The sequence below is a fragment of the Saimiri boliviensis genome, chromosome 21 (assembly GCF_048565385.1).
Source record: "Saimiri boliviensis isolate mSaiBol1 chromosome 21, mSaiBol1.pri, whole genome shotgun sequence".
Lineage (NCBI taxonomy): Eukaryota > Metazoa > Chordata > Mammalia > Primates > Cebidae > Saimiri > Saimiri boliviensis.
In genome coordinates this window covers 28,488,523-28,502,056 of record NC_133469.1, presented here as the reverse complement: position 1 = coordinate 28,502,056, position 13,534 = coordinate 28,488,523, and the positions used below count along the sequence as shown (strand labels likewise).

The following is a 13,534-nucleotide window of genomic DNA, read 5'->3' as shown; positions in this document are numbered from 1 at the left end:
TCTCAAATTCTTCCTTTACTTCCAATTGTTCTAATCCTACACATTGCACAGGGTTTTTCCACGTTAAGGGACAAGATGCATTTCTTCACACCTGGCATTCTGTAGCCATTTCACACTTCACAGCAACTCTGAAATGCAGGTGATGCCCCTTCCAGCTATGAGGCAGGTGCTATGTGGAAATTAGAGATCCAGTCAAGGAAAAAAAAAAAAAAAAAAAAAACATCAGAAGCCAGCAGGGAGGAAGATTTAAGGCCCTAGAGACAGAAGATCATGAACAGTGAGACAGAAAGAATTCAGATTGGATTCCTGGGTGCCCAGGGTATGGAGCTCAGAAAGGGTAGATCAGAACAGAGATAAAGGTGTCTCTTGCTAGGATGAGGGTGGCAGCAGGGGCTCTTTAAGGCCAGAGGGGATTCGCCCCTTTGCCTGCAACCTTCTGTGACTCACCACCAGGATCTCATTCCCCCAGTGAGATGTCTGTCCCTTGCCGCTTATTTCCCTTTTCATTTTATAATGTTTTCATCTTTTAATTTTTGTGGGTACATAGTAGGCATGCATATTTAGGGGGTACATGAGATGTTTTGACACAGGCATGCAATACATAATAACCACATCATGGAAAATGGGGACTCCATCCCCTCAAATGCTTATCCTTTGTGTCACAGACAATCCAATTATACTCCTCGATTTATTTTTTAATGGACAATTAAATTATTATTGACTAGTCATCCTGTTGTGCTATTAAATACCAGGCCCAATTCACTCATTCTAAATATATCTTTATACCCATTAGCCAGCCCACCTCCTACTGTCTATTCCCATGGGTTAAATTGTTTTGATTTTTATATCCCACAAATAAGTGAGAATAGGCAATGTTTCTCTTTATGTGTCTGGCTTATTTCACTTAACATGACTTCCAGTTTCATTCACATCACTGCCAATGACTGAATCCCATTCTTTTTCATGGCTGAATAGTACTCCACTGTGTATCCGTATCACATTTTCTTTATTCATGCATATATTGATGGACACTGTCCCTTGCTTCATGTTGTACCTTCTTCCATCCTGTCACCCACCCTTCAAGCATGGACCCTCTGCCTCCTTCCAATTTTGTTATGTTTACTTAACTTTGATTGTTTACTAGAAAAGCAATCTCTTGCTACACAAGTGAAAGTAATTTAAACATTTTGCTCTTTGGCCAAAGATGGTAGTAACTACAGCCGTTCATTCCTGTTGTAATTCATGCAAAAGCTCTGTTGTTTCTATGAATGGAGAAGCCAGCCCGAGCATCAAACAGGTAATATTGACAAAACGTGTTTTTGTAATTATAGCAAGTTCTGCCACAACGCGAATAAAACAGGAGGAGGGGCCCCTGGAGGTGGGAGCCTGAACGTGATCATGAGCTGGAAGGCAGCTGTAACATCAGAATTGCCCTTTCACCAGCAGTTTGACAGCTGTGCAAATTCGCAGGGAATGGCGGGAATACTTGGGCTGTGCACGGAAGCCACTTTTGCACAAATTGAAGAATTTTTTTTTAAGATGAAGTCTTTTATTTAGAGGCGAAAACATGAAGTTTTATTTATTTACTTATTTTCTGAGACGGGGTCTTGCTCTGTCGCCCAGGCTGGAGTGCAGTGGCACAATCACAAATCACACTCCCTGTAGCCTCAAACTCCTTGGTTGAAGTAATTCTCCTACCTCAGCCTCCTGAGTAGCTGGGACTCCACGTGCCACCATGCCTGCCTGATTTTTTTAAAAGGAGTTTTTGTAGAGACGGGGACTCCTTATGTTTCCCAGGATGTTCCTGAACTCCTGGTCTCAAGTGATCCTCCTGCCTCAGCCTCCCAAAGTGCTGGGATTACAGGTGTGAGCCACCGTGCCTGACCGAGAACGTTTTAGAGGCCAGTGGCTCTCCGTCTTGCTCCTGCTGTGTTCAGATATCTTCACTGGAGAGCCTGAGATCACAAATCCCTCAGCAGCTATGACCAGTTCAGGACTGCATCAAGGGAGGAGGTTATGTGCATTCTAAAACTCGGTATATAGAGTACATAACTTAGCAAAATCTCCTAAAGAGAGTACTAGTGGAGCTGGAGATGTGTGTTCATGTTCATTGCACAGATTTCAGAAAATATAAATAAACTTGAAGAAAAAAAAATTGTCACCCGTAACGCCTTTCCTCAGTGTTAGAATGCTGGTGTATTTCTCCGTGTTTTTCTTTGACTATTCATAGTCAGCTCTAATATAGACAATATAGACGTCTGGTCCTTCCTGCTGGCTCAACTAGAGCTGATTTGCAACCCTCTCAGCTTCTCTTGCCTGTCTCACACCCACATGTCCCAAAGGTCAGCAGCTGCCCCTGCCTCCACCCCAAAGAGAGGTGTGAATGGCAGAGGTCTGGGTAGGAAACTCAGCAGACCTGTGTTCTAGCTCAGTGTATGAAGCTAACTTGCTGCATGACCTTGAACTTCTTTGTAGTCAGGATCCTCAGATGGAAACAGAGAGGGATGCATCCCAAGGACTGATGCTTGACTGTTCTGGCTACAGAAAAATAAAAGCCTTCAGAGAGGAAGACCAAGAACAACTGGCTTTTAATGTGGCCTGCTCAGGGGTGGACAGGGGGAGCTTGCGGGCAGCAGGAGAGAACCACATCTGCAGGTTCTTACTGCAAAGCTATGTGAAGAAAGTGTCTTCTCTGCTACCCAGGCTTTGCCACAGAGGCTAGAATGGGGGCGGGGATGTGTGGCAAGACAGGCAGCTGTGGTTCCTAGAGAAGCAATGAGCCAAGGGTAGAAAGGCAGCTTCTGGGAACAGAATGCTGTAGGAGCTAGACAGCCTGGACCCATGTGCCCAGCTGGGATACCTTAAACTCTTCCCAACTGAGTGGTCCACCTGTGGCCTACTGTAGCTTGGGACTCCAGGAGAGATGGTGAAAGGTGAGCAGGTGAGAAGCCCTGCCATTGAACTTGGGTGGTCTCGCTGATCACCAGCTCAAACTTGCATCCTTTAATCAGCCATAGCCCTTCCAAAATAATGTCCATTATTCTGTGCAAACATAGCTTCTCCTTATATAGCCCTTAGGTACCTGCCATGTTCATCCGTGAACTCAATTAACTCTTGCTAACCGCCCTATGAAATAGGCGGTAGATCGAATATACAAAACTTCCAGTCTATTGGCCAAAAACAGTCCAATCTTGCCAGCTGCCTGGGGGTCATCCTAATATTGTTACCCACATTTTACAGATTAGGCCAAGACTGGACGTGGACTTTGCCAAAGACCATATACTGAAGTCCTCGTTCCGGTCACATTGCTTCACCAAAGGCTTGGTGAGCTGGAGTGAGAGGTTTTCACAGCAGCAAGGAGAGGTCAATACCATCCAGTCTCTCCTCACCCAAGTAAGCCAGTGATGCCCCCAGCCTCAGAACCTCTTTGGGTTTCCCAGTGAATGTGGCCCCAGCCCGGATAAAGGGTATAGAGCTCCCCAGGATGCTGCCCACCCTGCTGTGCCCAGCCCCATCCAGCCCCTCGTAAGTTACCTCTCAGTATCACTATCACTGGATGCCACTTCTTCCAAGGCTGCCTGCAGGTCGGCAATCCGCCGAATGGACGTCTCCAGGTCTGTCTGGAGGGTCTGCCTCACTGCTGCAAGCTCCTCCACATACTTCTCCTGGGGACAGAGGATGCAAACACGCATTGGCCTTGGACAGGAAATGCACCACCCATGCATGCACTGGGGAAGAGACATGCCCCGGGCTGAGCCTAGTGTTCACTGAGCACCTATTAAGTGGTTGGTTCTCCATGAGAGGCTCTCTCTGCGGACAGGTTTGCGGGATCCTCGGCCAGGTATTCCATGTTTCACAGAGGAGGAAATAGATGCTCCAGGGCGTGGCACAGAGAGCTTGCTCACCTGTGCAGGCGGTGCTGCTCCCAGTACATCTGACCCCAGGGCCATGCTCTAAATCTGCACCACTACGTACAGTGGCTACTCAGCCCATCTTGGATGGATGAGTAAACGTGCAAACCAAGCAGGGTCATGGAGTCTGGTTTAGGAGGCTGAGCCCCAGGGATAAATCTGGTGCAGGAGGTCATGAGGAGATCATAACAAAGATGTCTTCCTTTCAAGTCTGTCTTCTAGGCACCCCCACCTTGCTGTCCTCAAAAGCAGCAAAAGCAAAGATGAGCCGGGCATGGTGGCTCACGCCCGTCATCTCAGCACTTGGGGAGGCCGAGGCAGGTTGATCACGAGGTCAGGAGTTCAAGACCAGCCTGACCAAGATGGAGAAACCCCATCGCTATTAAAAATACAAAAATTAGCTGGGCGTAGTGAAGGGCTCCTGTAATCCCAGCTACTCAGGAGTCATCCTAAAGGATCCCGCCTCTGCACTCTAGCCTGGGTAACAGAGTGAGACTCCATCTCAAAAAGAAAAAGAAAAGGAAAAAAAAGCCAAGGTGAAAAACCCAGCTGGGCTCCCTCTAGAACAGCAAACACAATGGGCATTTATGGAGCTCCATCTGTGGCCAGAGCTGTGTTGCGTGTTTTGCAGCCAGGATCTCACTCATGCCTCCCAGGCCCGGCAGGTGAGTCTCTGTTCTTGCTCCCATTTCACAGATGACAAACTGAGGCTTTAAGAAGCAAAGACTTCATGGCAAAGTGGGAACTCAAGCCCAGTGCCTCTGACTCCCCTCTCAGTGCTCACCTTAGTGATCAATACTTTCTTATGCTTTTCTAATTGGATTTTATCTGGACTCTTGGGAAAATCTCCAACTTTAATTTGCAACCTACACACTGCTAACCTTTAACATACAGTGATTGTCACCTGAGAGTGCTTCTGTCCCCCAGAGGACATTTGGTCATGTCTAAGACATTTTTGGCAGTCAAAACTTGAGGGAATCCTGCTGGCATCTGGTGGGTAGAGGCCAGGGATGCTGTTCAACGATGCACAGGACTGTCCCACAAGGAATTATCCGGGCTGCATGTCCACAGTGCTGAGCCTGAAACCCTGGGTGAGACCCAGAATCTAACCTCCTGGGAATTCATCTTGCAGGGGATAAATCAGGAGGCAGAACACAGCTCTATGCTCTGGGATGCTTGCCGTGGTGCTACGGACGACAAGGAGAGGATGAGACCTGCCTCATCACCCAGCAATTGGGAATGGTCAGGCAAATCACAGTGTGTCACTTTGATGCTCTTAGGCAGACATTAACATTAGAAATAAGAATTGTGGCAGCGTGGAGCGCTTCTGTGAAACAACATGAGGCAAACTGAATAGAGCCGAGCAGGATCACGCCCAGATCTATGCAAATAACACGGAGAATTGAGAATATCTTTGGATGGGGCGAAGCCGGGTTAGAGATGGGATTTTTCTTGTAAGCGGCTCTAATTACGTAAAGTTTATTTTTGGACTGTTGTTTAAAGGAACACACATACCAAATGAGGACGGTGAGGACGGGAGAAATTTGAGGATGTGGAGTCAAAGTGCAGTTCCCAGCTCCCCATGGAACTGAGTGAAAAGGAATGGCTCACAGCTCCTCTCTTAGCCTGGAGTCATTTTTCTATTTTTCTTTTTCTTTTTTTTTAAAAGACAAAGTCTGGATCTGTTGTACAGGTTGGAGTGCAGTGGCCAGACCTCAGTCACTGCAATCTCTACCTCCCAGGTCCAAGCAATTCTCCTGCCTCAGCCTCCCAAGTAGCCTGGGATTATAGCACCCACTCCCAGGCCTGGCCAATTTGTGTATTATTTAGTAGAGACAGGGTTTTGGCATATTGGCCAGGCAACTCCTGACCTCAAGTGATCTGCCCACCTCGGCTTCCCAAAGCGCTGGGAATACAGGCATGAGCCACCGCAACTGACCTCATTTTTCTTTATTTTGCTGATGAGGAAAGTAAAGCCAGCAAGGTCACTCGGGAAAGGTTCAGAGCTGGGATTTGAACCCTGGGCTTGGCGGCTCCCAGTACAGTGATCTTTCTGGGGCTATGATTGCATTCCTCAAAGGAAGTCAGCAAAGACCATGACAGGGACACACTCAGCTCTCTGCAGATCGGCTTGTCCATTCACGTTATTAGAAGTCTGTCTCTTTCAAATGGTTTCTGATTTGAGAAAGCGAGAAGCAGCAGGCAAACACCAAGGCTAAGGGCCAGGCTGAGCTGATGAGAGGGAGAAGGGGTGGTGGGAAGGGAGCCGCTGAGGCGGCATGAGAAGGGCTGGCAGTCCATCCGGTGGACTGAAGCCACCAACTGTGAAATCCCCATCTCAGCCTTGACAAGGTGAGAGACGACCCAAGACTGGGGCCGCCAGGCTGTCAGAGGAAATAAAGGACATCGAGGGACTGTGAAGGAGGGGGTGCTCCTCCCAGGACATCGGCATGTCAGCTCATAAACACAGCTAGAAAATGGCTGGGTGCAAACTCCCGGCAGCTTCCGGGAGCGCTTGCCCAAGCTCCACTCTGTTCTAATGGGCCAGGACGATGGTGCCACTGGGCATTAGCCACTTTCTCCCAGATGTGGCACCTGTGTCTTTGTAAGACACAGAGGCAGAAAAATCTGTGTTTCTACTTTAGATTCTATCCCAAGTCCGCAAGTCTGGGCCATTATGGGTTATGTGTTAAATACAGTGGATCCTATAAACATTGGTTCAATGAATGTCTAACCAAATGACCTGTCTGAGGCCATGCCACTGGGAGGCCACAAAGCTGAGATAAGCATCCAGGTCTTGGGTTCTTAGGTGGGGGAATCCTTTAGGTCACATGTGCTGCGACATGAGAAAAGGGTAGAGATGTCCCCTCCTTGCTTTTCTTGGGTGAAATTTGCCCGCGTCTCTGTCATGCAGGAGCAGCAAGGGGTACAGTCTACACCCTCAGGGAGCTTCTTGGAGGGTAGAGGAGAAAGACAGAAGGAGGCACTGTGTCTCAGGGATGGGTGGGCCTGGCCTGGGACTAAGCAAGCGGACAGAAGATATAGGAGTCTAAAATGGGCCAAATCTATAATATCATAAAAGTGAAAGTAGGCTTTGGAGCCAGGCTGCCGGGATTCAAATCCCAGCTCTGCTGCTCACTGGCTGTGTGACCTCCAGCAAGTTACTTAACATCTCTGAACCTAAGTTGCCTCATCGGTGAAATGAGGTCAGTAGCAGACCATCCCTCACAGGGCTCTTTCGAGGAGTACATGAGCTTGGCCGAGTGGAAACTTGACCAGCAGTGGCATAGCTATCCTTTAATCCTCATAGGAGGAGGAGGAGCCTCAGAAAGGACAGTGTCATCCCCAGGTCACCGAGGAGATTTGTCAAGGTCACAAAGCAAATAAAAAAGATTGGAATGTGAGACTCTGGCTCTGAAGATCCTGAGGAGAAAAGACATGAAAAAAATCAAGGGCTGCATAGGAGGTGAGTTGGCTTAGACACGGGGAGAAGAGGTGAGAACCAGAAAGCCATCGTTAGGCTAGGGTACGGGGACCAACGACCGCGTTCGGGGAACCTGCCAGTATCTTCCACCCTCCATCATTGCCCCCTCGCCACCCTCTGCATCCAATCCTCCATCTGCTGGGGAAGCATCAGACTCAGTGGGCGCACCCCGAGGAGAAAGCTTGGAGAAATTCAGTGTTGGCGTAATCAGCAATCAGCAAATCTTTCCTGCTTCAACTCCAAAACCAAACAGAGTCTGCTGATTGCAGAGACCATTTCCTTAGGCTAAACAAATGCAGTGCCCCAAACAGTCTCCGTGGGGCAGATAAAACAAGGCCCCAGCCAGAGACCCCTCCGGAGACGTGGAAGGGGTGCACAAGCAGAAGGGGAAATGGGCAGGTGCCCCTCTCATGAAACAGGAAGTGGGTGGATAGCAGTGGCTGCATCTGACAATCATGCTCACTTGCTCCGGCCTGGCTCAGGGCTGCTCCATGGAAGTGGGGCTGTGTTTTGATGTCAGGTGTGAGCTTGGTCCTCTCCATTATCTTAAGAGATTTGAAGTATGGAGGGACACTGGGAGGTGGGGGGAAATTAGGTTACAAAATGATTTAGATAGTTAGATGCATAGACAGAAATCCACTAAGATACACACCACACGCCTGGGGTAATCTAAAACTACAATATAATGGTGTACCCACTGTAGGAGACACACAACATCCATACATCCTAGTGTATATTATATATTCATATATTATTCATTCATACATATGTACATTTAATAAACACGTGTTGAGCACGTACGGCATGGAGCGATGATCTAGGCACCGGCAATAGAAATAAAGTTCTCACTTCCAGGGAGCTTATGTTCTTGGAAGGAACTAATCTCTATCTGTATTGCGGTGTGTGGAATCCAGGAGGCACACATTACATGTTTGGGTTGAAATGAATGGTGGTATTGTATGACTATTAGTGGCAAAGGAGGGAAGGATAAAGGTATTACACATTCTAACTAACACATACATAATATACATGATACGTACATAATATACAGAGGATATACATATATATATATATCTCATGTACGTGGAGACCAGTACGATAATGTGTAGTATGTGTGACATGTAGTAGTATGTAGATAAAATGCATACTTGCCAAAGTCCCCAGCATCACGAGAGAACCACGATTTTTAAACTCCCAGGCTACTCCCTCAGGAGCATATCACAGAGTTACCCATGTGAGAAGCAGCTCGTATGATAATTAATGGCTCCAGTTAAAATCATCTCCTCTTGTGATGTTCAATTAGAGGCTAATATTTAAAACTATTGTTTGTTGTTTGTTTTCTCTGCCCAGAGCATCTCAATCTTCAGAGGACCCTCTCTTCTCTACAAATGGACAGGACTCTCATTTGTTGATTTCTGCAGCTCTAGAGGTCGCCTCTCAAACCTTCTGAGGTGTCTCCCAAGGCCGCCCAAAGTTAATTTCACCTGTGCCACACAATTTACACCATAGATCGGACTGTCTCAAAACACTTTTGAAACTTGACAAAAACTCATCTTGTTGCTTTCTTCTGATTTAATAAAGACAAGCAGAAAATATTACAGAAACTGGTGCTAAAAAATTACACATACATGCTATTATATATATATATAAACATGTATATATGCGAACGTGTGTGTACAAGATGTGCTTGTGTCGATACACAACTAATATTTCCAGCATCTGGCAGATACTTTACCTAGCAAATATGAAGGACATACATATTTATTAGAGTCTAGTTGCTGATTAGAATCAGCAATCAGCATTCCTTTCTGGCTTCAACTCAAAAATTAAACGGAGTTTAATTTTGCCTGTACCATGTACTTTATCCTATAGATGAGGGTATAACCAAAAACTTGATGAAAATAATCAAGTATTTTCATATCCTTAAATATTTAATAAACCTTGAACATAATAAATATGTATTTCATTAATAAGTGAATATATTTATGTATATTTCCCACATACACAGGCACTCTGCTAAACATTTAAAATACTTTATCTCATTTAATCTTTATTGAAACCTTCAGAGTCAAGTACTATAGAAACATAAAAAGTGAGCTGAGATTATTGCAGCGAAGTAGCAGCAATGGTTATTATCTCTGTGTGGTAAGATATCAGGCAATTTTTACGTTCCTTTCAGCACTCCCCAAGATTTTCTGTAAAGAGTAAGAATTATCTTTATCATAGGCAAGTTAAAAAAAATACAGCCTTATTCCTCTCTGATGCTACAATAAACAGTCTCCTTATCCACCTGCTCAAGGCTGAGAGGTAATGTTCATCACCTTGTGGTGTCCATTTTACAAATGAGCAGGCTAAGGCTCAGAGAGTTTAACTCATTTTCCTAGGGACACACAACCAAGAAAGATCTAGAACAAAGCTCAAGTGTCCTGACTGCAGTCCATGGCTCTTTCCAGCTCTGCTTCTAATTGTTCCTGTTCCATCTAAGGATGCCTATGTCTCTGCAGGTGAGGGAATCTCTCCCAGAAAGGAAGGCTAAGAGGAACTGCCATTGCTTCCTTCAAATTTTCCCAGGGTCACTTGCCTGGGAGAAATTAGGCTGGAGGGTATAAAGTGGGGGAATAAAAACCCCGTGGGTTGGGTGCGGTAGCTCATGCCTCTAAGCCCAGCACTTTGGGAGGCTGAGGCATGTGGATCATTTGAGGTCAGCCTGACCAGCATGGTGAAACCCTGGCTCTACTAAAAATACAAAAAAGTTAGCTGGGAGTGGTGGCACATGCCAGTAGTCTCAGCTACTCAGAGGCTGAGGCATGAGAATTGCTCGAACCCGGGAAGCGGAGGTTGCAGTGAGCCAAGATCACACCACTGCACTTCAGCTTAGGTGACAAAGCAAAACTCCATCTCAAAAAAAAAAGAATCCCAAACCCTGTGAATCGTGTTCCATCAAGAGCTCAAAGGCCACATTGGCAATGCAGTAATTGGGACAGGTCACAGTGGTAATGGAGTGAGAAGGTAGTGTTTACTTCCACTTTGGGAAAGGAAAGAGTTGGAGTGGCCCTAAGAAAACCCAAATGTATGCCCAGTCTCCAGCAGGAATAAAGACTGGGGAGAAGTTGGTCATCATTCTACAGGGTCCTTTCCTCATAATGATCCTGACGATTCATTGCATTATTATTATTATCATCATCATCATCATCTTTTTTGAGAGGGAATCTTGCTCTATTGCCCAGGCTGAAATGCGATGGCATGATCTCAACTCACTGCAACCACCAGGTTCAAGCAATTCTCCTGCCTCAGCCCCCACCAGTAGCTGGGATTACAGGTGCCTGCCATTACGCCTGGATAATTTTTGTGTTTTTAGTAGAGAAAGGATTTCACCATGTTGGCCAGGGTGGTCCCAAACTCCTGACCTCAAGTGATCCACCCACTTCAGTATTATTCTATTGTTATGATGTGATAGTAGACACAGAAAGACTCATCAAAGGTCCCAAATTCATATAGCTGGAAAATGATAGATTAAAGTTGGGGCCTTCACAATTTCTAAAAGGTCAGCAAATATCCAACAATACCTCCTGTCCTTTTCTTCACACATAGTAGGCATGCCTAATCAATCACAGCAGAGACCCCAGCAATCAGGGGCTAGAATCCATTCCCTCAACTCATCAAGCCAAGCGTTTCATTTCATTGCTGTCCTGCGCTTCATCTGCCAGCATCAACCAACACTCTCAACTCTGCTGCACATATTTTTTTTTTTAAGAGACAAGGTCTCACTCTCTTGCCCAGACTGGAGAGTGCAGTGGTGCAGTCATAGCTCACTGTAACCTTGACTTTCTGGGCTCAAGCAATCCTCCTATCTCAGCCTCCTGAGTAGCTGGGATACAGGTATGCACCATCACACCCAGATATTATTTTAAATAATTTTTTGTGGAGACAGGGTCCTGCTATGTTCCCCAAGTTGGTCTCAAAACCTGGCATCAAGTGGTCCACCCTTCTTGGCCTCCCAAAGCACTGGGATCACAGGCATGAGCCACCGCACCCAGCCTCTGCCACATTTTAAAATAATCCCAATCCTCCTAGAAATGGTTTTCAGATCCTCAAAGAAGACATTTGTATTAGTTAGTCGGTTCGTGGGTTAATTTCTCCTTAAGGATTGGTGAGTATTCTGTGGAACTGAGTGAAGCTGAAGCTAATCACACTTCCAGAGAGACCCCGGTGGGTGGGGAGAGAGAGAGATGTGAACTGCTAAGACCATCACAAGCAGCAGGAACAGAAATGGCTTTAGAAAAAGATGAACCCCGAAGCAGTGAACCTTAAAAGGTTACTAATCCTTTCTTACCTTCAGTTCCTCATCGGTTAAAATGACGGTAGTATCTTATTCCTTGGCAAAAGGTATTACAAGGAACAAATGAAATAATGTAAAATCGTGTACATCTCACCTACCTAAAGCAGCAGCACATACTTAGTCCATAAGTTCCTATGTCCTTCTTTCTAAGTAAAGACACGAAAAAGATGAGGGCTGCTTGTGTCTAATGAGGACAACTTCATTTTTCAGAAAATAGCGTCTAAGACTCTGGTACTTGCGTCGTTGAAGCTGGAAGGATTTGACAGAATGCTTTGGGAAAACAGAAACCGCTTGAGGTCATTCAACCGAGGGAATTTAACACAGAAAATGTGTGACCCACGTGATGGAAAAACTGAGAAGCCAGGAGAGATGAGCAACAGCAGGGAGGCACTGCCAGCCTAGGAGTGCACAGAAAAGCTAAGGAGTTGCGCCATCCAATGGGAAGGGAGACCTCTGTAGTGCTGCCCAGAGGAAACGGGCTTCACGGAGAAGGAGAGACCCTGAGAAGATCCAGAATTAAAAGGACGCACTGCTGCTGCTTCTGTGGATGCCTCAAGGTAGTGCCAAGGGAAGACAGATATCCTTCTTCTCCTTTCCTTTTGACTTCAATTGTCCATCCCTGCCTTGCATTGGTGGAACCTAGCAGAGGTCAAAGAAACCAGGAAATGTCGCTTTCTGTCATTCTACAGCAGAGCAGAGAAGGGGTAGGAGCAGGTCTTAAAGTGAAGAGGCAATAAGTGGTCCAGAGCTCCAAAGCATCCAAGATCATTTTAGGCTTCAATTATTTAAGACAGACAACAGAGTTTTCAGTATGCACGAATTCATCCAACTGTTCACTTACATATTTGCACACTTTTCTATGTGCATATCTTGAGGAAAATAGTCATTAAGACGTCCAGAATTATGATTTTCTTTTTTGTTATTTTTTGAGACAAGAGTTTTGCCCTGCCACCCAAGCTAGGGCAGATGATCCTCCTTCCTCAGCCTGCTCAGTAGCTAGGACTACAGGTGCACATCACCACATCCACTTAGGTATTTTTGTTTTGTTTTGGTTTGGTTTTTGTAGAGATGGAGTCTCACTATGTTGCCCAGACTGACCTTGAACTCTGGCCCTCTAGCGATCCTCACGCCTCTGCCTCTCACTGCTGGGATTAGAGATGTGAACCATTGTGCTCAACCACCAGAATTATTATTTTCAAGGGCTACAGAATCAAGTGCAGACTTACAGATCCCCATTCTGTGTTAGTTATATATTGCTGTATACCAGATTACCTAAACACTTAGGATTTTGAAATATTCAGTATCATTTATTATCTCTCATAGTTTCTGTGGGTTGAGAATTCAGGAGTAGTTTATCTGGGTGGTTCTGGCTCAAGGTACTTGTCAGGGTGAATAAAGTCCTCCCAAAGATGTCCACGTTCTAATTCTGCAACATGTAAATACATTCCCTTATATGGCAAAAGGCATCTTGTGGATGTGATTATGTTAAGGATCTTGGGGTGGGAGGAGATCATCCTGGATTCTCTAGGTAGGCCCTAACATAATCAATCATAAGGGTCTTCGTAAGAGGGAGGCAGCCGGGCACGGTGGCTCACGCCTGTAATCCCAGCACTTTGGGAGGCCGAGGCGGGTGGATCACGAGGTCAAGAGATCGAGACTATCCTGGTCAACATGGTGAAACCCCGTCTCTACTAAAAATACAAAACATTAGCTGGGCATGGTGGCGTGTGCCTGTAGTCCCAGCTACTCAGGAGGCTGAGGCAGGAGAATTGCCCGAACCCAGGAGAAGGAGGTTGCGGT

The 13,534-nt window shown here is 46.0% G+C and overlaps 1 protein-coding gene across 3 annotated transcripts in view; it reads right to left on the bottom strand.

The window, feature by feature from the left end:
* Nucleotides 1-13,534, bottom strand: part of MYO18B (myosin XVIIIB) — a 286,207-nt gene that overhangs the window by 35,422 nt on the left and 237,251 nt on the right. For all 3 annotated transcript variants that reach the window (XM_074390993.1, XM_074390995.1, XM_074390994.1), the window contains exon 40: nucleotides 3,535-3,665. In XM_074390993.1, the coding sequence (XP_074247094.1) occupies nucleotides 3,535-3,665 (131 nt within the window). The remainder of the gene's footprint in view (nucleotides 1-3,534; nucleotides 3,666-13,534) is intronic.